Source organism: Scyliorhinus canicula, chromosome 11 (assembly GCF_902713615.1).
Source record: "Scyliorhinus canicula chromosome 11, sScyCan1.1, whole genome shotgun sequence".
NCBI classification, from domain to species: Eukaryota; Metazoa; Chordata; class Chondrichthyes; order Carcharhiniformes; family Scyliorhinidae; genus Scyliorhinus; species Scyliorhinus canicula.
The window spans coordinates 57,281,862-57,305,339 of record NC_052156.1 but is presented as its reverse complement, the minus strand read 5'-3'; the positions used below and the strand labels follow the sequence as shown (position 1 = coordinate 57,305,339).

General features: G+C 48.7%; 1 protein-coding gene across 1 annotated transcript; it reads right to left on the bottom strand.

The window, feature by feature from the left end:
- Positions 1-1,345: 1,345 nt before the first annotated feature.
- Positions 1,346-23,268, bottom strand: arl6ip5a (ADP-ribosylation factor-like 6 interacting protein 5a). The gene is made up of 3 exons (XM_038810628.1): positions 22,965-23,268; positions 13,426-13,643; positions 1,346-2,605 (listed from the first exon to the last, which is right to left on the bottom strand). Exons 1-3 carry the CDS (start codon positions 23,138-23,140, stop codon positions 2,430-2,432), a joined length of 570 nt encoding a protein of 189 aa, XP_038666556.1. The 5' UTR covers positions 23,141-23,268; the 3' UTR covers positions 1,346-2,429.
- Between the last annotated feature and the right edge of the window lie 210 nt (positions 23,269-23,478).

The window sequence follows — 23,478 nt, the reverse complement described above, 5'->3', positions numbered from 1 at the left end:
AATCTGTGTAATCTCACCACCATCGCAGCGACTCGTTCGCCTGCGGCTTCCTCAACAGCATCCTATGCGCTCGATCCAACTCCAGGGTGGGTCGGAGACCCCCCTCCCGCAACAGCTTCTGCAGTATTTTGGCTACATAAAATAGTCAGCTTCCACTCCCTCAATTCTCAAATTTTGTCTCATCCCTCAGCATCACTACTTCAGTCACCAACGAAGTAAGCTGCTCATTTTGGTCCCCCACCATGTGGATCGCCAGACTTAGGGTCTCCAACCTCCACGCTACACACTCCATCCACACCTCTTTTCAGCGGGTCTAACATCTTTTGCCGGGTCCTCTAGAGCAGTGCTTCTCAAAGTGTGGTACGCGTACCGGCACCGGTACGCGAGCCGTCGTCTGCCGGTACGTGGAGTACTCCCAGAAAAGAAACACTTTCACACTTGCGCAAAGGTGAGTGCTGAGCTGGAGCTGGAGCGGGGGTTCCAAGGTTCCGTCCTCGGGCCGTGCACATCCCCACCCCCCAGCTGGATTGGCTTGTTTCGCTCACCGGTCCCTGGCACATTGAAAAAAAAAAACTGCCGGAACGCCACATCAGATAGTTTGAGAAGCACTGCTCTAGAGCTTCCCTTCTCTGCAAGCTGAACGCCCACCAGCTGCTCCATCAACCATTGGACTGGTAGGGCCGACTCCTTGCTCTCACCCATCTTTCCCTAGGTCATAGAATTTACAGTGCAGGAGGCCATTGGGTCTGCACCAGCCCTTGGAAAGAGCACCCTACTTAAGCCTCCACCCTATCCCTGTAATACCACCCAAAATTTAGCACACGTGTCAATTTAGCTCGGCCAATCCACCTGCACATCTTTGGACAGTGGGAGGAAACTGGAGCAAACGCACGCAGACACGGGGTGAAAGTCAAACTCCACACAGTCCCGTGGCCGGAATTGAACCTGGGGCTGTGAGGCAGCAGTACTAATTAATCACTGTGCCACCGTCAGAAAGAGTTTCTTGCTCGAGCTGAGTGTCTGATCCACAAATCCGTTCACTGGTGAAGTATAGTCTTCCTCCACCACTGCTGCACCTTTTTCCCTTCAAAACATCGCCTGTTAAAATCAGGGAAAAGGACAAAAAAACCACCACGAGCTGGAGCTCCCAAATGTGCAACCACTCACACCATGGCTGACATTGGAAGTCCCCACCAACCTACATTTATATTGCACTTTTTATTCACCTAGTAAATCATCTACACAGGATTGTTAGCAGACACTCGCTACAATAAGAGAACATAGCTAGGGAGGCAATTCAAAAGGTTTAGATTACATAGGGATACCCATACACAGCTCCAATTAGTTCAGAACAAAATGGCTAGTGCACAGTTTTATTTTTAAAATCTTTCAAAATGCACAGAAACAATTTAAAGTAGCTTTTATTGCATGCATGAGATTTTGCATATTTTAGACTTGTAAACAATTGAATGTCAGACACTTGCTGGTCAAGCATTCTAGCAGCAGTTTTGAAATGGAATTGCAATAATTTCATTAATAAAATGAGCCGAAACTCATGCGGGCCCGATTTTTAAATTAACTTTTCCAGATCTATTAAATTTGGGGTAAGAATGGAAATGGATGTTGAGATTGCATGTCCTTTACATCCTACCTCTTTTTCTAGCTATAGAATTCACCCAGTTTTGCAGTTAATGGTTTGCCAAGAATGCAGGAGAGATGTTTTCTTCACATTTTACTGAACCTTTCAAGTCTAAATTTCATAGAACATTAATCTCCATTCACCTGGATCTGCTCAGGATAAAAAATCAAATTGAATACACTGATATATTGGTTATATTATTTCTTCATATACCTATCAAAAATCAATACAAAAAGTATTTCCATTCATCTTCTTGGGGGAAATCACACTGAACAGAAGCATGTGAAACTGCAATTAGAAACTTTGTGAAGATGTCAAACAGGGTTTTTACACAAAACGAAGGATGCATTTGGATTCTTAAACACCCATGAATCAAGATGTATTTTAAGATTGCATCCTTAATCCTCAAAGAGAAGCTTAACCAATTAATAGAATTAAATTTAATGCCACCAGAAAAAGTGCTCAAGTGTACACATCATCCAGGTAAACTATTGTAATATCAGCATTTTAGTTAGCAGCTAATTAACAAAACTTCCTCAAAATACATTAAAGCCAAAAAAAGCATAGCCTGACACTATATCAAGCTGTTCATTTTCTACAATGCATTTTTACTCGGCAAAAAAACCATCCACTTGTACCTTGGAATACTTGACAATGGAGAGTCACTATCAGGTTGTATGTGGATTGCAAAACTGGACAATAGAGCGTCACTTGGATTGCAAAACTGGACAATGGAGCATCACTATCAGGTTGTATGTGGAACACCAACCAATTGATAATGAGTTCCTCATTAGTCTTTGTTTTGAGCTGCCAACATATCTGCAAATTTAGAGAGGTGCTCCTGCTCCTGACCAAGTGCATGCAGAAAGATACCCATGGGGCTCTTCTTCAATCCGACCTCTTCCATCTTGTTTTCAAACTTGTTCTTCAAGTTACGAAGCCGTAGAGAAGCATGTACGAACATCACTGAAATAAAGTTTTTTTTAAAAAGTTTAAACTGGGGTGCAGAATAAAATGCTCTACACACCTTAAATACAGACAAGCTTACCAAATTTAATTCTAGATAGGAACCCGTTACCTGCTTCATGGTGGATTTCACACTAAATATTATAGCAGGCAAGATTAAAAGATATTTCTGAATTCTACTGGATCCCCAGGTAAAAAGTCAACAACGATTGAATTTTGATTCATACTGAACCACCAATATTCTAATTTCCACATTATAGGGAATTCAATATCCCTGGAATGAACCAAGGACATGAAGAAACAAGAATTTCTAAGCAAACCTTCCAATTTAGAATCGATTTATTATTTTTCTTCTTTCTCCTACTACATTTCCCCCTCTGGGGAGGAAAAAAAAAAAGAAGAGGTTATGGGTCAAGTAAATTTTTGTCCCACATTTCTGCTGAAACTCAAAGATCAGCTGACTCAGCTCTGAGCATGAAGTAACATCTGCCTAGTTCACAATGAGCAGCGCATTTACTAATAAACCTATTTGGGCCACATTGTTTTGCCATTGCCCTGAGTTTAATCACTTTTACATATTGATGGAACCATCAATTCTACGGACACGTGCTTGTAGGATTAGAATAGCGGTTTTAATATACTTACAACAGAGTCAGCCTGTTCGCCGTTGAACTTTAGATTTACTGGCTGGCTGGCTGTGGCACGGATCTTTATACAGCAGCACCAGGGGAAAGAGTTCTGGGCAGAGCCAAGGGGGGAGCCCAGTACAAACTCTCAAGTACTCCCAGAGCTACTCCCCCTGGTGGTCAGGTAGTGCAACTGCACTTACAATATCGGTACATATATACAATGGGAACAGAGTGACATTGGTAGCTTATAATACCGTGCGAATCTCATTCACCACATTCACCCCCTGTGAAAAAATCAAGTCCAGCGGGGGTGGTGGCTCACAGAGTTAGTCTGTCCGGTGGACGAATTGTTTGTTGCGATCTGCGGAGCACCGGGGTTGTAGCCTCTTGCGGTGGCTGGGTGGGTGTTGAGAGCTGGGGTACGATGGCAGACTCCGGGGCAGGTCTTGTCCAAACTTCATACATCTCTGGCTCGACTGGAGACTGGGGGTGGGCTGGTGCGTGGAACAGGTGGGGCGAGCTTGCGGGATCTGGGGCGAGAGGGGGCGGCAGCATAGGGAACGGGGTAAGGGGCTGGATCCAGCGGGTGCCAGGTCCCGAAGGGATCCTGTGTCCTGGCGACCGTCCGGGAACTCCACGAATGTGTACTGGGGTTTGGAATGGAGGCGGCGCACCTTTTCAACAAGGTGGCCGGTTTTGTGCGCCCTGACGTGCTTCCTCCGGAGAACCGGGCCTGGTGCCCTCAGCCACACCGGAAGTGAGACCCCCGTGGTAGTGCCCCTAGAAAAAATGAAGAGCCGCTCGTGAGGGGTTTGATTGGTCGCTGTACAGAGGAGTGATCTAATTGCCTGGAGCGCGTCTGGGAGGACTTCCTGCCATTGGGAGACTTGGAGTTTTCTAGACCCGAGGGTCAGTAGGACGGTCTTCCAGACTGTCGCGTTCTCCCTCTCCACCTGCCCGGTCCCCCCGGGGTTGTAGCTGGTAGTCCTGCTCGAGGCGATGCCCTTGTCGAGCAGGTACTGACGCAGCTCGCCGCTCATAAAGGACGAACCCTGGACTTCCGGTTGCAGCTATGCGGACCTAAGCGCACGTTCAGCAGCTCCCGCTTTAATAGGACTTGTGGGCTCTTTTAATGGCCCCAAACAGCGCTGCTTCGACGATTCCCGGTGGATAAAGGGGTCTGGAGCAAAACCCCCCGGGATTTATGGTGCGGACTCGAAGTGGGGTGAGGAGAAAAACGGTAGCAGCTCCCCTGGAAAAGCGGGGGGGAAGGTGGACAAAATGGCGGCCGGTGGAGCCGCTGAGGAGTGGAGGCAGTGGGCGGAGGAGCAGCAGGCGGCCCTTCTGCACTATTTCACGGAGCTGAAAGGGGAGTTGTTGGAATCCCTGAAGGTGACGACTAGTAAGCTGCTGGAGACCCAGACAACCCAGGGTGCAGCGATCCGCGAGTTGCAGCAGCAGGCCTCTTGAGTGCAAGGAGGCGGCTTCGGCCCTCATGGGGAAGGTGGAGATACACGAGGCGCTTCATAAAAAGTGGCAAGATCAGTTCGAGGAGATGTAGCTTCGGTCACGGAGGAAGAACCAGCAGATCCTGGGCCTCGAGGAGGGGTCGACCCTGCCCCCCTATGGGCCGTGATGTTGAACTCGCTGGCGGGGGCAGGATCCTTCCATCTGCCCCTGGAGCTGGAGGGGGCACACAGAGTACTGGCCAGGCGGCCGACGGGGAATGAACCCCCACGGGCGGTGCTGGTGCGGTTCCATCGGTTGAGTGACCGGGAGTGTGGGCCAAGGTGGTGAGGAGTGGTAAGTGGGAGAATTCGGTAGTGCGTGTCTACTAGGACTGGAGTGCGGAGGTGGCCAAGCGGAGAGCCGGGTTTAACCGGACGAAGGCGGTGCTCCACGGAAAGCAGGTGAAGTTCGGCATGTTGCCACCTGCGCGCCACCTACAAGGACTGGCATCACTACTTTGAGTCCCCGGAGGAAGCGTGGGCCTTTGTGCAGGCTGAAAAGTTGGACTCGAACTAGAGATTGGGGGCTGTGGGAGTTTTTCTATTTCTGTACGATTGTTTATGCTGTAGGGGGTTATTCTGTTTGTTTCTGTTTTTTCTCTCGCTTTCGGACGATGTGGGTTATGGTTTTGTGTCCTAAGGGGGGTACTGGGGTTTGTGGTTGATCTGTGTCTTTGTTTGTACGGGGTTGGTGGTTGGGTTGGGACTGCTGTTTGGGAGCTGCGTTGGTGGGGTGGGGCAGTGTGAAAGCGCGGGCTTTTCTCTGGTTTCCCGTGCTGCGGAACGAGGGAGTGGAGCTGGTGGCGAGGGACGTGGTTATTAGACCGGGTTTCCCATGCTGAAGCGGTGCCAAGGAGCTGATGCAGGGGAGAAGGGGGGACCTCATATCCGGAGGGGTCGGAGTTAGAGCGGGAGCTGCCGGGGTCAGCAGAAGTCAGCTGGCTCACGGGAGTACAGTGAAGGGAAAGTTGCGGCTAGGAGGGGTCCTAGCCTTGGGGGGCAGATACCGGGCTGCTGCTGGATTGGCCAGGGAGGAGTTGGCGTGGGGCGTGGGTCGGGGGGGGGAGGGTGGGGGTGAGGTTCTATCGCCGTGGGAAACGGGCCAAATGGGTGCTGGTCAGGGGCGAGCAGTCGATGGGCTATGGCTAGTCAACGGGGGAGGGGGGGGCGGGGTGCCCCCTGATCCGGCTGATTATGTGGAACGTGAGGGGGTTGAATGGGCCGGTTAAGCGGGCCCGGGTATTTTCGCATCTGAAGGCGGATGTGGCCATGCTCCAGGAGACCCACCTGAAGGTGGCGGACCAGGTCAGTGAGGAAGGGGTGGGTGGGGCAGGTTTTCCACTCAGGGCTCGACTCGAAGAACTGGGGGGTGGCGATACTGGTAGGGAAGAGGGTGGCGTTTGAGACGTCCGAGGTTATGGCCGATAGTGGCGGCAGATATGTGATGGTGAGCGGTAAGCTGCAGCGGGAGAGGGTGGTCTTGGTTAATGTGTATCCCCAAATTGGGATGATGCTGGTTTCATGGGGTGTATGTTGGGCCACATTCCTGGCCTGGAGGTGGGGGGGTACTTCAATACGGTGCTGGATCGCCTACTGGATCGTTCTAGTTCAAGGACAGGCAGGAGGCCGGCGGCGGCCAAGGTGTTGAGGGGGTTTACGGACCAGATGGGAGGAGTGGATCCCTGGAGAATCGGGAGGCCGAGGGCTCGGGAGTACTCTTTTTTTTTCTCCCATGTGCACAGGGTTTATTCCCGCATTGATATCTTTGTTTTGAGTTGGGGACTGGTCCAGAGGGTGGAGGAGGCCGAGTATTCGGCTATTGCGATTTCGGACCATGCTCCGCATTGGGTGGAGGTGCGGGACCAGCGCCCGCTTTGGCGTCTGGACGTGGGGTTGTTGGCTGATGAGGTGGTGTGTAGGAGGGTTTGGGGATGTATCGAGAAGTAACTCGAGGTCAATGATACTGGAGAGGTCCAGGTGGGGATGGTGTGGGAGGCTCTGAAGGCAGTGATTAGGGGGGAGCTGATCTCCATCCGAGCCCATAGGGAGAGGGGGGGGGGGGGGGGGGGGGGGGAGGAAAAAAGAGGGAGAGACTGGCGGAGGAGCTGTTGAGTGTGGATAGGAGGTACGCGGAGGCCCCAGAGGAGGGATTGCTGGGGAACGGCGTAGCTTGCAGGCCAAGTTTGATTTATTGACCACCAGAAAGGCGGAGACACAGTGGAGGAAGGCGCAGGGAGCGGTCTATGAGTATGGAGAGAAGGCGTATGGAGAGAAGGCGAGCAGGATGCTGGCACATCAGCTTCGTAAGCGGGACACGGCTAGGGAGATTGGTGGAGTGAAGGATAGAGATGGGAATGTGGTGCGGCAGGGGGCAGAGGTCAATGAGGTCTTTAGGGACTTTTATAGGGAACTGTACCGGTCGGAGCCGCCGGCGGTGTGAGGGGGAATGGAGAGGTTTTTGGACAGGCTCCGCTTTCCAAGGGTGCAGGAGGAGCAGGTGGAGGGACTGGGGGCGCTGATCGAGTTGGAGGAGCTGGTCAGTGGGATTGGCCACATGCAGTCGGGGAAGGCGCCGGGACCGGATGGGTTCCTCGTTGAATTTTATAATAAATACGCAGACCTGCTGGGCCCCCTGTTGGTTAGGACCTTCAACGAGGCATGGGAGGGGGGTGTTCTGCCCCCGACGATGTCTCGGGAGCTAATCTCCCTGAACCTGAAGCGTGATAAGGACCCCTTGCAGTGTGGATCATACAGGCCAATTTCACTGCTAAATGTAGGCACCAAGTTGCTGGCGAAGATCTTGGCCACTAGAATAGAGGACTGGGTGCCGGGGTGGTACATGAAGATCAGACGGGTTTTGTGAAGGGGAGGCAGCTGAACACTAACGTGCGAAGGCTGCTAAATGTGATAATGGTGCCGGCAGCAGAAGGAGAGGCGGAGATTGTGGTGGCATTGGATGCAGAGAAGGCCTTTGACAGGGTTGAGTGGGGGTACTTGTGAGAGGTGTTGGAGAGGTTCGGGTTTGGGGTGGGGCTTATTAAATGGGTGAGGTTGCTGTATGAGGCCCCGATGGCGAGTGTAGCTACAAATAGGAGGAGGTCCGAGTACTTCAGGCTCCACCGTGGGACGAGGCAGGGGTGCCCCCTGTCCCCCTTGCTGTTTGTGTTGGCAATTGAGCCTCTTGCCATGTCTCTGATGGAGTCGAGGAGGTGGAGGGGTTTGGTGCGAGGTGGGGAGGAGCACAGAGTGTCGCTGTATGCGGACGACTTGCTGTTGTATGTAGCAGACCCGGTTGGGGGGGGGGGGGGGGGGGGGGGGGAAGAAATGCCGGAGGTGATGGAGGGTCTTGCTGAGTTCGGGAGTTTCTCGGGATATAAATTGAACCTGGTCAAGAGTGAGCTGTTCGTCGTACACCCGGGAGATCAGGAGGAGGGGATTGGTAGGCTCCCGCTAAAGAGGGCAGTGAGGAGTTTTAGGTGCCTGGGGGTTCAGGTGGCTAGGAGCTGGGGGGCTCTGCACAAGCTCAATTTTACTAGGTTGGTGGAGCAGATGGAAGAGGAATTTAAAAGGTGGGACGTGCTGCCGTTGTCGGGTAGAGTACAGTCCGTTAAAATGACAGTGCTCCCAAGGTTTTTGTTTCAGTGCCTCCCCATTTTCATTCCGAGGGCCTTTTTTAGGAGGGTGAACAGCAGCATTCTGGGATTTGTTTGGGCGCATGGGACTCCCGAGGGCAAGGAGGGTCTTTTTGGAGCGGGGCAGGGATAGAGGGGGGCTGGCGCTGCCCAACCTCTCTGGGTACTATTGGGCGGCTAACATCTCGATGGTACCCAAGTGGGTAATGGATGGGGAGGGGGCAGCATGGAAACGGATGGAGATGGCGTCCTGTGGAGGCACGAGCCTGAAGGCACTGGTAACGGCGCCGCTGCCGCTCCCTCCAACGAGGTACACTACGAGCCCGGTGGTGGCGGCTACCCTCACAATTTGGGGGCAGTGGAGGCGACACAGGGGGGGGAAGTGGGGGGCTCGGTGGAGGCCCCGCTGTGGGGGAACCACCGGTTTATCCCAGGGAACATGGATGGCGGGTTCCTGGGGTGGCACAGGGCGGGCATTAGGAAATTGGGGGACCTATTCATTGACAGGAGGTTCGCAAGCCTTGGTGAACTGGAGGAGAAGTTTGAGCTCCCCCCGGGGAATATGTTCAGGTACCTTCAGGTCAAGGCGTTTGCTAGGCGGTAGGTGGAGGGGTTCCCTTTGCTGCCCCCACGGGGGGGGGGGGGGGGGGGGGGGGGGGGGGGGGGGTCGGAGATGGGAAGGTGTCTGACATCTACCAGGTAATGCAGGAGGTGGGGGAGGCGTCGGTAGAGGAGCTGAAGGCTAAGTGGGAGGTGGAGCAGATTGAGGAGGGGTCTTGGGCGGACACCCTGGAGAGGGTGAACTCCTCTTCATGCGCGAGGCTTAGTCTCATCCAGTTCAAGGTGCTGCACCGGGCCCACATGTCCGGATCTAGGACGAGTAGGTTCTTTGGGGGCGAAGACAGGTGTGTCAGGTGTTCGGGGAGTCCAGCGAACTATGCCCATATGTTCTGGGCATGCCCGGCACTGGAGGAGTTCTGGAAGGGGGTGGCGAGGACGGTGTCGAGGGTGGTGGGATCCGGGAGTGCACGAGGCGAAAGAGGCCGATATTGTGGCCTTGCGTCCCTAGTAGCCCGGCGGAGGATCTTGCTGCAGTGGAAGGATGAGAGACCTCCGAGCGTGGAGACCTGGATTAATGACATGGCGGGATTCATTCAGCTGGAGAGGGTCAAATTCGCCGAGGGGGTCGGTACAAGGGTTCTTTAGGAGGTGGCAGCCTTTCTTCGACTTCCTGCCTCAACGATAAGGTACTAGGTCAGCAGCAACCCGAGGGGGGGGGGTTTAGGGGGATAGTGTTTAAGTTAATTTGCTTATTTTTAATTTATTTTATTGTTTATTGGGTTGGGGGGGGGGGTTTGTTATATGCGTTGTTACGGGTGTTGGGGGAGTTTATTATTGTTATGTTGATATATATTTTTCAAAAAATTCCAATAAAAAATTTTAAAAATAATTTTTTTTTAATTAAATTTTTTTTTTAATTTTAACGTAGCTGGGGAAACCAAACAGGGTGAAGACACTATGCAGGGCCCAAATGACTGTGTGGGAGGTCATATCGAGGCATGGGATGGCGAAGGGGAATCGGGAGAACTCGTCTATGATGTTGAGGAAATAAATGTTCTTGTTAGTGGAGGGGAGTGGCCCTTTGAAATCGATCGCAAGGCGTTCAAAGGGCCTAGAAGCCTTGACCAGGTGGGCCCTGTCTGGTCTATAGAAGTGCGGTTTGCACTCTGCACAGATCGGGCAGTCCCTGGTGACCGCTTTTACCTCCTCGTTGGAGAAAGGTAGGGCTCTGATGTAGTGGGCGAGCCGGGTGACCCCTGCATGGCAGAGGTCATCGTGGATGGCTTTCAGACGGCTGATCTGCGCGCTGGTACATGTCCCCTGGATAGGGCATCCGAGGGCTCGTTGATCTTCCGCGGTCGATATTTAATATCGTAACTATAGGTGGAGAGTTCGATCCTCCACCAAAGGATTTTATCATTTTGCCCCTTTGCGAGTTGTCAAACATAAAGGCAACCGATCGTTGGTCGGTGACGAGGGTGAACCTCCTACCTGCGAGGTAGTGCCTCCAGTGATGAACAGCCTCCACGATGGCTTGTGCTTCCTTCTCGACCGAGGAGTGTTGGAGTTCTGAAGCGGATAGGGAACGGGAGAAAAATGCAACGGGCCTCCCTGCCTGATTTAAAGTGGCTGCTAGAGCTACCGCTGAGGCATCGCTCTCAACCTGAAAGGGAGTGGATTCATCCACTACCCGCATGGCTGCTTTGGCGATGTCCTCCTTGATGCAGCTGAAGGCCTGGCACACCTCAGCTGACAGGAGAAATCATGTGGCCTTAAAGAGTGGGCGGGCTTTGTCCGCATATTGAGGGACCCACTGGGCGTAGTATGAAAAGAACCCCAAGCACCGTTTGAGGGCCATGGGGCAATGAGGGAGGGGGAGTTCTAAGAGGGGGCGCATACGGTCCAGGTCTGGGCCCAGGACTCCGTTCTCCACGACGTAGCCGAGGATGGCCAGTCTGTTTGTGCGGAAAAACGCATTTCTCCTGGTTATAACTGAGGTTTAATTTCTGTGCCTTTTGGAGAAAACGGTGGAGGTTGGCGTCGTGGTCCTGCTGGTCATAGCCGCAGGTGGTAACATTGTCCAGATACGGAAACGTGGCCCACAGCCCATACTGGTTTACCATTCGGTCCATTGCTCGTTGGAACACCGAAACCCCGTTAGTGACGCCGAAGGGAACCCGGAGGAAATGGAAGAGGCAGCCGTCGGCCTCGAACGCCGTGTAGTGGCGGTCCTCCGGGCGGAATGGGAGCTGGTGGTATGCAGACTTCAGATCCACCATAGAAAATAGACAATATTGGGCGATCTGGTTAACCATGTCTGCAATTCTGGGGAGGGGATACGCGTCTAGGAGCGTAAAGCGATTTATGGTCTGAGTATAGTCGACGACCATGCAAAATTTTTCTCCGGTCTTGACAACCACCACCTGAGCTCTCCAGGGACTATTACTGGCCTCTACGATCCCCTCACTGAGCAGCCGTCGGACCTCCGATCGGATAAAGACCCTATCCTGTATCGCCTGCTGCAGGTAGCTACTGGTTTGCAACCTGGAGTGAGATTTGCGAAGAGAGGAGGGGGAGGGAGATGTGCAGCGTGGCGAGGCTGCAGATAGCGAGTGGGGGCAGGGGCCCGCCAAAGCTGAGGGTGAGGCACTTGAGGTTGCACTGAAAATCCAGGCCTAATAAGAGTGGCGCGCAGAGGTCAGGCAGGACATAAAAGTTAAAATTGCGAATAACTAGCGCCTCGAATTGTGAGCTTGGCGACGGTGCGTCCTTGGATTTGGACTGAGTGGGAGCCCGAAGCGGGGGCGATAGTTTGGCTCACAGGAAAAATAGGAAGCGAACAGCGTCTTACCAGCTCTGGATGTATGAAGCTCTCGGTGCTCCCGGAGTCAAAGAGGCATGGCGTGCTGTACCCGTTGATCTGGACTTGCGCCATCATACTTCGTAGGTGCTTGGGGCGGGATTGATCTAGGGTGACGGTGTTCAGTTGCAGGCCGCGTGATGGGTGCCCGGGGAAGTCGTAGTCTTCAGAGTGGGCATCCGGTCGAGTAGATGCCGGTACCTTCTGGCGAGCTTGATGCAGGATCGCTGCGCTGAGTTGCGGGCCGCCTGATGAGTGCCCGGGGAAGTCGTCGTCTTCTGAGGAGCTATCCGAGCATGGAGATGCAGATGGGGCCCGTGGATTGCACGTGGTGAGCGACGAGGAAGATGCATCCAAGATGGTGGCCCCCATGAGTCGCACGTGGCCGGCCGCATGGTGGGGGTTTGCCAAGATGGCGGGCCCCATGGATCGCATGTGGCGGGAGGGGGCGGAGTCGGGTCGTAGGCCGCAGCGTTTCGGGCCCCGCTGGTGCTGGGAGCGATTTGTTCTCTCTACTGGAGAGTTAGAAACTGGGGCCCTTTTCGCGAGGCACACTCTGGCATAGTGGCCTTTCTTCGCAGCTGCTGGTCGCGGATCGGGCTGGGCGGGGCAGCAGAGTGACTGGCTTTGGCAGCGCGGTAGCCGAGGGGCCGTGCAGCACAGGCCTGGGGAAGTTGTTGGTCGGGGGCTCACGATGAGGTCGCGGGGGAAAACGAGGTGAGGCTGCGGAAGGAGGAGACTTCCATAGTGGTAGCAGCCTCCACAGTAGTATCTAAGTCCTGGGCCCCCTTTTCTAGCAGTCTTTGGCGCACATAGTTCGATCCCAAGGCCTGCTACGAAAACGTCCCGCACAGCAAGCTCCCTATGTTCAGCCGCAGTAACGGCCTGATAATTACAGTCATGAGAGATTGTTCAGTTCACATACAAACTCAGCTAGCATTTCTGTAGGCCGCTGACGGCGAGTCGTAAACACGTGGCATGCATAAACCTCGTTAATGGGCCTAACGTACATTTTGTCCAATATCGCCAGTGCTGCGGTGCAAGAACCGGCCGGGTTCAGCTGCGTGGAGATTCTGTGGCTTACCCTCGCGTGCAGTAGGCTGATCTTTTGTTCCTCCGTTGTTTTAGCGGTGCTGGCTTCTGCCAGGTAGGCCTTAAAACATCTCAGCCAGTGGGAGAAAATTTCTTTAGCCTCTGCATCCTGCGGGTCGAATTCTAGGCGTCCGGGCTTGAGGGCTGCTTCCATGATTTACTTCAACTGTTTCGTAAGTATATTAAATTGGTGGAACCATCAATTCTACAGACATGTGCTTGTAGGATTAGAATAGCGGTTTTAATTACTTACAACAGAGCCAGCGTGTTCGCCGTTGAACTTTCGATGAACTGGCCGGCTGGCTCTGTGCCACGGATCTTTATACAGCAGCTCCAGGGGGAGGAGTTCTGGGCGCAGCCAAGGGGAGAGCCCAGTACAAACTCTCGAGTACTCCCAGAGCTACTCCCCTGGTGGTCAGGTAGTGCAACTGCACCTACAATATCGGTACATATATACAACGGGAACAGAGTGACATTGGTAACTTATAATACCATGTGAATCTCATTCACCACACATTTGATGGAGGCATATACTTACAAAGTATCGGTAAGGTGATTCCAAGCAAGAAAACCATGACGCCACCAATGATGGAAATGAAAAAGTAGCTCATCAGCAAGATGGTCAAGACAAACATAGTCGGGTAACGGCGTTTGAAATGGCCAATAGCCGCCTTATTTTCAGACGCCCACATGGAACCCATGAATATCAGTACTACTACTGCTCCACCCAGGATGATCTCCAAGGGATTCATAAACCTGTTAACAAAAGGAATAAAGTTAAAAGTTACCCAGGTAAGTTCAAAGAAAGCAAGAATACCGTTTGTAAATATTTCAAATCAAGAGACGAATGGAATTGGAGGATTCAGTGTACATTTTAGTATTTCTTGGCTATCCTTAGTTCAGAAGGATCGCTCAACTTTATATTTTCAAAAACAGCAGTTTATCCTTGCACTAACAGTGCTTTGGTCTAAACAGCAGAGAAGAAGCCACAAAGTGACCCACCCAACAGTAATGTGATGAGTCACTCAAGGAGGCAGAACAGGGATTCAAATCTACAACTTTGCAGTTATAGTTCTGCATTCATACATGTGATGGGTTACGTTGGCCAGAGTCAGGCACACACAGACCTCTCCCATTTCACAATGTGGTCATCCATGTGTTGAGATCCAAGGGACTGGGGAGAATGAAGGAGTCGAAGGAAATTAAGACAAGAAGGTTGCATTGGAGAAATTATAGGACTGAAGTTTATTTTTTTAATATTTTTATTCTTCGGTTCACATTTTCTCCCAAATTTACACCCAACAAACAATAATCAGTAACGAATAAACAAAATCAGTAACGAATGCAATGTCAATTCCCATATCACTAACAACAATCCCATCCTCCCACCAAACCCCTACCATTAGCCCGCATGTTAACATATACAATGACAAGAAGGAATCAGGAATTACCCATAGTCCCCATTAACACACGCAATCCCCCTCCCATGTTCGATGTAGTCCAATTCTCGACATTGCATAATGAATAACGCCCATGAATTGTTAAACATCTCCATCCTTCCCCTCAGTTCAAATTTGACTTTCTCGAGCATCAAGAATTCCAGCAAGTCCCCCCCCCCGGCCACACCAGGGCACAGGATGGAGGGGTTGATCACCCCAACAGGATCCACTTTCAGGCGATCAATGAGGCGAAGGCTACAACATTTGCCTCTGCACCAGTTTCCAACCCTGGCTGGTCCGACACACTGAAAAAGGCATCCAGAGGGCCTGGTTCCAGTTTCAAGTGCACCACTTTAGAGATACCCTAAAATCCACTTTCCAGTAATCCTCCAGCTTTGGACAGGACCAAAACATATGAACATGGTTTGCAGGCTTCCTCCCGCAACATTCACACAAATATTCTACCCACTCAGAGCCGGCACAACCCCGCCCTTGTAATGTGCGCTCTATACACGACCTTCAGCTGTATCAGCCCCAACCTCTCACTAGGTGGGGGTGTTCACCCTCCAGAGCACCTCACACCAGAACCCCTCCTCCATACCCTCTCCCAACTCTTCCTCCCACTTGCCTTGATCCATTCCAGCGGCACCATTTCCTCCTCCAAAATAGTACCGTAAACCACCTGTACTACCCCCTTCTCCAGTCCCCCTGTTGTCAGCACCTCCTCCAGCAATGTGGAGGCCAGCTTATGGGACTGAAGTTAATAAGTCCAAGACTAATGTTGAAAGAGGCTGTGATAGAAATGGTGGATGCATTGGTGATCATCATTCCAAAATTCTGTAGATTCTGGAATATTTCCAAAAGATTGAAAGAAAGAAAATATATGTCATCCCACTATTTGAGATGGAGAGATAAAAACAGAACTAGAGACCCGTTAGTCTTATATCAGTGGTAGGAAAAATGCTAGAATCTATTACAAAGATGTGATAAATGGAGACTTCAGACAATCGTGATTTGATCCAATCAGGGATTTAGGAATGGGAGATTGGAGGGTTTTTTTGCAGATGCTACTAACAAAGCTCATAAAAAAAAAGTGTGTCAATGGACGTAGTAAATTTGGGTTTCCAGAAGACTTATCTCCCCACAGGAGGCTGATGAGCAAAATAAAAGCACATGGGATAGGAGGCATATACTGGTATGGATTAACAATTGGCTAACAGCATCAAAAGACTCATAAGTCAGTCTCATGTTGGCAGGCTCTGTGGATACCATAAGGATCAGTTCAGATTCATGAAAGATACAAAGCTAGGCAGGACCATTTGTTGGGGAAGACAAAGCAGCATACAGGAGGAATGGGACAGACTTTTGCAAGTGGACAAAAATATTTGGCAGATGGAATATAATGTGAAAAAATGTGAGGTAATCCACGTGAAGGAACAGATATGCAGAGCATTTCCTAAATGTTAATAAATTAGAAAGCATTGATGTACAAAAGGGACCTGGACATCCTTGTTCACAAGACACTGAAGACCAACAAGTAGGTGCAGCAAGCTATAAGACGACTAAATGAATGTTAGCCTTAATTGCAAGAAGATTTGCATATAGGAACAGTGAAGTCATTCTTCAATTGTACAGGAGTTTGTTTAGACCACACCTAGAGTAGTGTGTGCACTTTTTGTCCCCTTACATCAGAAAATATATTATTGGGCAGCACGGTGGCACAGTGGGTTAGCCCTGCTGCCTCATGGCACAGAGGTGCCAGGTTAGATCCCAGCTTTGGGTCACTGTCTGTATGGAGTTTGCACATTCTCCCTGTGTGGTGTGGGTTTCGCCCCCACGTCCAAAAACGTGCAGGATAGGTGGATTGGCCACGCTAAATTGCCCCCGAATTGGAAAAAATGAATTGGGTACTCTAAATTTTTAAAAAAGATATTATTGCCATAGAGGGTGTGCAATGCAGGTTCACCAGACTGGTTCTGCAGATGGTGGGACGGTCTTCTGAAGAGAGATTGGGAAAACTGGACCAATGTTCTCCAGAGTTGTGACGAATGATAGGTGATCTCATTGAAATCTACAAAATATTTAGAGTAGACAGGGTAGATGCAGGCAAGAGGTTTCCCTTGGTTGGGGAGTCGAGAACCAAGGGGCACAATAAAATAACCGGGAAGCCATCAAGGGAAAATTTCTTCAGAGGATTGTGAATCCTTGGAAATCTTAGAAGCTCAGTGATTTGAGTATGTTTAAGGTTGAAATTGATAGTTAAACAACAGGTTATGGGAATAGGTTATGGGAATAGTGGAGGTTAAGAGGCATTGAAGTGCCTCATCGGCCATGATTGTATTGTACGGCAGAGCAAGCTCGATGGGCTGAAAGGCCTACAAATGTTGCCATGTTCATCACTAATTCAAGCAGAAGAGAATGGGAACGAGGCCATTTTGGTTCATTAAATATAGGTCAGGAACCCAGTTTATGAACAGGAGTGAGCATAAAAGCACGAGGGGTAAAATTCTCCAATTTGCTGAAACCATGCCAAGAGAGCAGTAAAGGCTTCCACTCAAACCAGAGTCAAGCCTCTTAAGCTCACATGAGGCACTATTGCTATGGAGCAAGAATCTAAAACTTCTCTAGTTCCCATCTCCACAAGTTTACTGGAGGTGTTGCAATAACTGATTCTCACTCACTATGATTTTAAATAGATTTAGCATGGCCAATCCACCTAATATGCACATCTTTGGGTTATGGGGATAAAATCCACAGACAGGGAAAAATGTGCAAAAAATGTTTTAATACATGATAGGAAAAGAAAAACAAAATCATACAAAATGGAACCCGAAGTCCCTGAAAAATTTTACGTTAAGCCACAAAGAAATGCATACTCTGAAATAGACAAGGACTGAGGTATTGTTGCCAGTGACAAGAGCAGATGTTTCAGTCTCTGAGAAGATGTCCATAAGAACATGTTCAAGGACTGGGTGAAAGTTGGGCAGTTTTCAGGTATACACTCATGACATCCAACTCCACCATACCATCATCCCTTTCCACCCATACGGAGACAACTTGGTGACCAACAAGCCACAATTTCCCTGCAAGATAAACAAGTAGTCATTGGTGTTAACAGAATCCAGTTGGCCAAGTCAAAATCAAGACAGCTTTTCTTTACCAACAGAACAGGCTTTGTTCAGTCTCATAGCTCAGCTTTCCTATCACTCTTCCAGTGTCCCAGCTGTCCCCGAGGTCATACTATTTTAATTTTCAAAAATGAAAACCAATAAATTAAACCACGAGGGAGTGACTGCCCCTGGTGGGCCATTGCAATGTCAAAGGAAACCAACTAAACCAAAACATTATTTCTGTGAGATGATAATGCACATCAGCCCTCAGTGCCCACCTGAAGCACAAGAGGCAGGCATGTAACATACCGGTGGACACCACATGCTCCCTCTCCATGACCATCTAGCCACAGTAGAGGGGTAGTCAGTGCGTTGGATGACCCCCTCACTACCTACACCTGTTGCTGGCCACCTTGGCCATGCCCAGACTTACAAGGAGGTTCTTCTCCCCAGTGTTAAGGGGTAACACCGTCTAGCCAAGGTGAGCTCTACACGGAGCGTTGGGCCCTTGGTCAATTTTGTGGATAGAAGGTGTTTTTTTTTTTTTAAATATAAATTTAGATTATCCAATTCATTTTTTCCAATTAAGGGGCAATTTAGAATGGCCAATCCACCTATCCTGCACATCTTTGGGTTGTGGGGGGGGGGGGGGGAGATACATGTGATGTTACGGTTTGGGGGGAATTGTGGATGTTATGGGTCTGTTAGTTGCATATTACTACTTGTTATATTTTTATATTTTCTGTAAAAAATCCAATAAAAATTTAACAAAAAAACAAAGTACATCTGTAAGAAACGACCCCTTTGAGAAATAAAGTGCACAGCTTTCTCACACACCATGTAAACTGACGTATCATTGGGACAGAAAACATGAGCTCATCTACTGAAATGCGTTCCCCCGTTCCCATTTAAAGCAAACAGTCTATTGATAATTATCCAAATAGTAACATCTGTCATTGCACAGCACTGAACTCATCATCTATCTTCTGCTATCAAATTCATTGGAAACAATGAGTGCCTACATGCCTAGTTTGCTGCAGTCTTACATCAATTATCCTTATTACTCACAACATAGATTTAGTAAAGTCAACTCAAAGTTTCCAGGCTGTAATATTACACAACCAATGTGTAGTCAAAATATCAAAGTTTTGCAAAATACATGGTTAAGCACCATATATTTTAAGACCATGCAGCGCTGGAAAAACAAATGCTTCAAGGAAACAACATTAAAGGGTGTGCACCGATAGTTAGGCATGCCTCCTCCTTTTCTGCTGAAGTCACTTAATTAAACCTGGTCAGTTTCAGGTCAACCATTCAAGCAATATCTATTACAGATACCACTTAATGCGATAAAACATTTAACAAGGTCATTGGGCTGGTATTGTGAAAATGTGACCAGACTACATAGAACATAAATCCTGCAGTGAATACCTTTTGAGTATTGTCAAAAATATATTCCGATTGAAGCAAATTTTTAAGCCCAATGCTTCAAAGTAAAATCATAAGAATGTTACTACACAGAAACTGGGCTGTTTAGAACAACAAAGAACAAAGAAAAGTACAGCACAGGAACAGGCCCTTCGGCCTTCTAAGCCCGTGCCAACCATGCTGCCCGACTACAGTACAATCTTCTACACTTCCTGGGTCCGCATCCCTCTATTCCCATCCAATTCATGTATTTGTCAAGATGCCCCTTAAATGTCACTATCGTCCCTGCTTCCACCACCTCCTCCGGCAGCTAGTTCCAGGCATCCACTACCCTCTTGTGCAAAAAAAAAAAAAAAAAAAACTTGCCTCATACATCTACTCGAAACCTTGCCTCTCGCACCTTAAACCTATGCCCCCTAGTAATTGACCCCTCTACCCTGGGGAAAAGCCTCCGACTATCCACTCGGTCTATGCCCCATATAATTTTGTAGACCTCTATCAGGTCGCCCCTCAACCTCCATCGACTGTATTTTGACGACTGTATCTGTGCCAGCATCCTTTCTCCTGCTTGCTCCCCAGAATATTTGATACTCTTCTCAAGCCTAGTTTAAAGAAAATCCCAACTTTTCACATCTGCCTTAAATCACTAGTAACATCCCAGTGAAATTCAAATCATATGGTGTAATTTATTTTTATATCCTTAGTCTAGAATTTTATACAACTTCAATATCTCCCCCCCCTCCCCCCCCATTACCCCTGCACGTCAAGATTCATTTTACTTATTTTACTGCTACATCTATTTTCATTATCAGTCTCCTGAATCAATCTTTTCAATATCCGAAAGATGTGCTTATTAGGTGAATTGGACGTTCCAAATCCTCCCTCGGTGTACTGGAACAGGCGCTGGAGTGTGGCGGCCAAGGGATTTCACAGTGACTTTAGTGCAGTAAGCCTACGTGTGACACTAATGGCGCCAGAGTGTGGCGGCTAGGGGATTTAATAAGAAGAATCTTTATTGTCACATGTAGGCTTACATTAACACTGCAATGAGTTACTGTGAAAATCCCCTAGTCGTCACATTCCGGCACCTGTTCAGATACACAGGGAATTCAGAATGTCCAATTTACCTCACAAACACGTCTTTCGGGAGTGTGGGAGGAAACCAGAGCATCGGAGGAAACCAATGCAGAGAAAACATGCAGACTCCGCATAGGCAGTGACCGAAGCAGGACTCGAACCTGGAATCCTGGTGCTGTGAAGCAACAGTACTAATCACTGTGCTACCATGCCACAGTAACTTCAATGCAGTGTTAACATAAGCCTACTTGTGACACAAGATCATTGCTAATCCTCATCCTCTTCCCCCATTTAATAAAAAAGGAGATAATTCAACTTGTATTTACTATCAAAATGAATGGTTATCTGCCACCCATCTGTCCACATTTGTCACAATTTCATTCCCCATATATCAGTATCATCAGCAAGGTACCACGTGTTAATCCCCAAATCCAGACCTATATGGGGTAAAGAATACAAGAAGCAAGATAATATACATGTAATATTCCCACAATCGCCTCACTACATCTTTTGAGAAAATTATTTAACCATTACCCTTTACTTTTTGCCATCTGTAGATGGAGCAAAATTCCCATGATTTCATCTTACTTTGTCAATGTCTTCCAGGTGATTACTTATCAAATCAATTTTACTGTAATCTACTGTATTTCCCTTTATACAAAATTTGGGACTAATACCATAAGCTCCAACAATACATATATACAGGAAGTTAAATATGTCATATCAAGCCAAAAGTATTTTGGCTACTCAATTTCAAACATTTAAATTTGTTTTGTTGGTATTCTAGTTTTGCATTTGAGGGCATTCGGTAAGTGTGCCTCTAATCAGGATATCTAAAATATTTGCATTTTACCGAAGGAAGCAGGTTAAATTAATTCAGTGTAATGGGCAACACCCATTTTGGTCCTTCATTAGATCAAGTGGCAACTGGTTTGGTGGAACTGAACAACACAATGCAGTACAAGTTTCAGATTCCAATACTCAAGATTGCGCTGAGTTAGCTAGTTTCATTATTCTCAGCTGGGACAGCAATAAAGGTGGAACAATTGGTCCAATTAGCCTTAGATTTAAAGGATAAATAAAGCACAAGTCCACATGATCAGGTGAGAATAGGATAGCACTTCTTGCAAAACACTCCTATGTAGGACCACGTGAAACATTTCCTCATGAGTATGGTAGCAAAGGACAGGGAGCAAATGAAGCTCTTAATTAAATACAGAGCTCCACTTCTGCCTTCAGTAATGCTTTCATTTGGAATAAATGCCCCAAGATCTTTTTTGTTTAAATCAATAATCATCAAGCAGAATAAAGAGGAATCGGAAGAGTAGTTTAAATTAGAACCAATAAACTAGGCTGTGCCATTTATTTGTGATATCATTTAACCAATAATAGACAATAACAATTCAGTTATGTGAAATGGCCATTGAAAAAATTCAAGAATGCTTTCAGCATCTTGGAAGCTGATATTACAGCAACAACCAAAACATTCTGTACACAGTTTAAATGAAAAATTAATACCACTGTCGTTTGATAAATACAATATGTAAAAGAAAAAAAATCTAGAAACCCAATGAAAATATGTAGGACATCTATATAGTGCCCAAGATGCTTCACAGGAAGATTAAAACAATATGGCTCCATACCACAAGGAGCTTAGTCAAACGGGTAAATTTTGAGTATCTTAAAAAGGAGAAATGAAAGTAGAGGGACAAAAAAGATGCAAGGAGTATTCCAGAGCCTAGGGCCTAAGCAAAAGCAACTGAAGATACAACGACCAATAGTGGAGTGAAAAAAAAAATCAGGAATGCTGGAGGAGATATCTCAAGGAGCAGAAGGAGATTACAAAGAAACAGAGCCATGGAGGAATTTTAAATTAGGAATGGAAATTTTAAATCACCACATTCACTGGCCAGGAAACAGGCCAGTGAGCCTTTGATGATACAGGGCAACACAGTGGCACTGCTGTCTCACAGCACCAGGGGCCCAGATTCAATTCAAACCTTGGGTGACTGTGGAATTTGCACTTCTCCCAATGTCTGTGTGGGTTGCCTCTGGGTGCTCCAGTTTCCTCCCACCGTCCAAAGATGTGCACATTAGATGGATTGGCCATATTAAATCACCCCTTTAGTGTCCAAACATGTGCAGGTTAGGCATGTTATGGGGATAGAGCAGGGGAATGGGCCTACACAAGCTGCTCTTTCAAGAGGGTCAGTGCAGACTTGATGGGCCAAATGGCTTCCTTTTGGACTGTTGGAATTCTATGGGAATAGGAGATACAGTAGTAAAGTACCATTCCATGGTTGTTTTAAAACAAATGTTTAGGTAAGGAATATACTTATGTTAACGCAATGATTTTTAGACAAGCAAAGAAACTTTAGTCACTTAATTTCAATATCCACAACCCCAATCTCAAGTCAACTTAGTAACGGGGGGGGGGGGGGGGGGGTCAGTCCGAATATCTGACGTTTCCATTAAACGTTCCCCAGATGCAGGATTTCTATGGGTTGTCGGATACAGAACTGCGCGAAGGAGGAAGGAAGCCAGCAAATGTTACAAAGGTTACCCTTCTCCCCCACGGAAATGCTTGGTTGCAGCAAACTGGCAGTGCTCCAAATGTGCGCAGACTTGCATTCCAGTGTCTATGGCCTTGGATAAAAGGAATGCACTGGGTGGGTCAGCCTGGTTTAAAGGTCCTTACAACTCACTGGAAGAGGGGCCTGTGAACTGATCCACTAACTAGGTCAAGGACCACCCAAACTGCTGCACGAAACTTAAACCAACATCGGTGCAACACAAAAGTACCCGGGTGCCAACAGTCTCTTGCATCTGAATACTGGTTCGAGCATTATTAAATTACGTGGTATAAACCATTGCGACGTTAACAGAAATGCGAGAGCGGCATCAGCACCGTGCCGAATTAATTTAAGCAGACGAACGTGTTAAAGCTCCAAGACACGTCCCCTTTACAACTTTCAAACAGCAAGAAGGCTGCGGGGGCCCCCGGTACAGAGCAGCTCCTTTACCCTATCACTATAAAGATGCCGACCGCCATGGCCAGGTAGTTGCTCTGGTAATACAGCAGGTTGCTGATCACCCGGTTGTTCCACTTCACTAAATCCCGAAAATCCGGCTGGGCGAAGCGGGCCGAGCCCAACAGAAACTCATCCCAAGGTCTTAAGGGGGCGAACTGCACTTCCATGGCCGGCAGCTGCCGCACTGGCTGAGAGGCAAACGTAGCAGCGCGGCTTAAAGAGGCGTCACTGGGCTCCACTCGAGTGAGACAATGAGCTGCAGCCTCACTCGGAGAGGACGTGTGAGCGGGCTTCCCAGCTGCAGCCTCACTGGCACTTCATCATGTCAATCTGGCCTCACGTTCTACCTTTTCTAGTCACCAATGAGAAGACACTGAGTGACGCCGCCCCCGCCCCCGCCCCCCCCCCCCCCCAGCAGATCATCAAACAAAAATGTCTCCCAATTCATTGGTACCCAGTTTCTCCAAAATTTGTGTGTACAGTTTGGCCTTGTACATGGTTACTG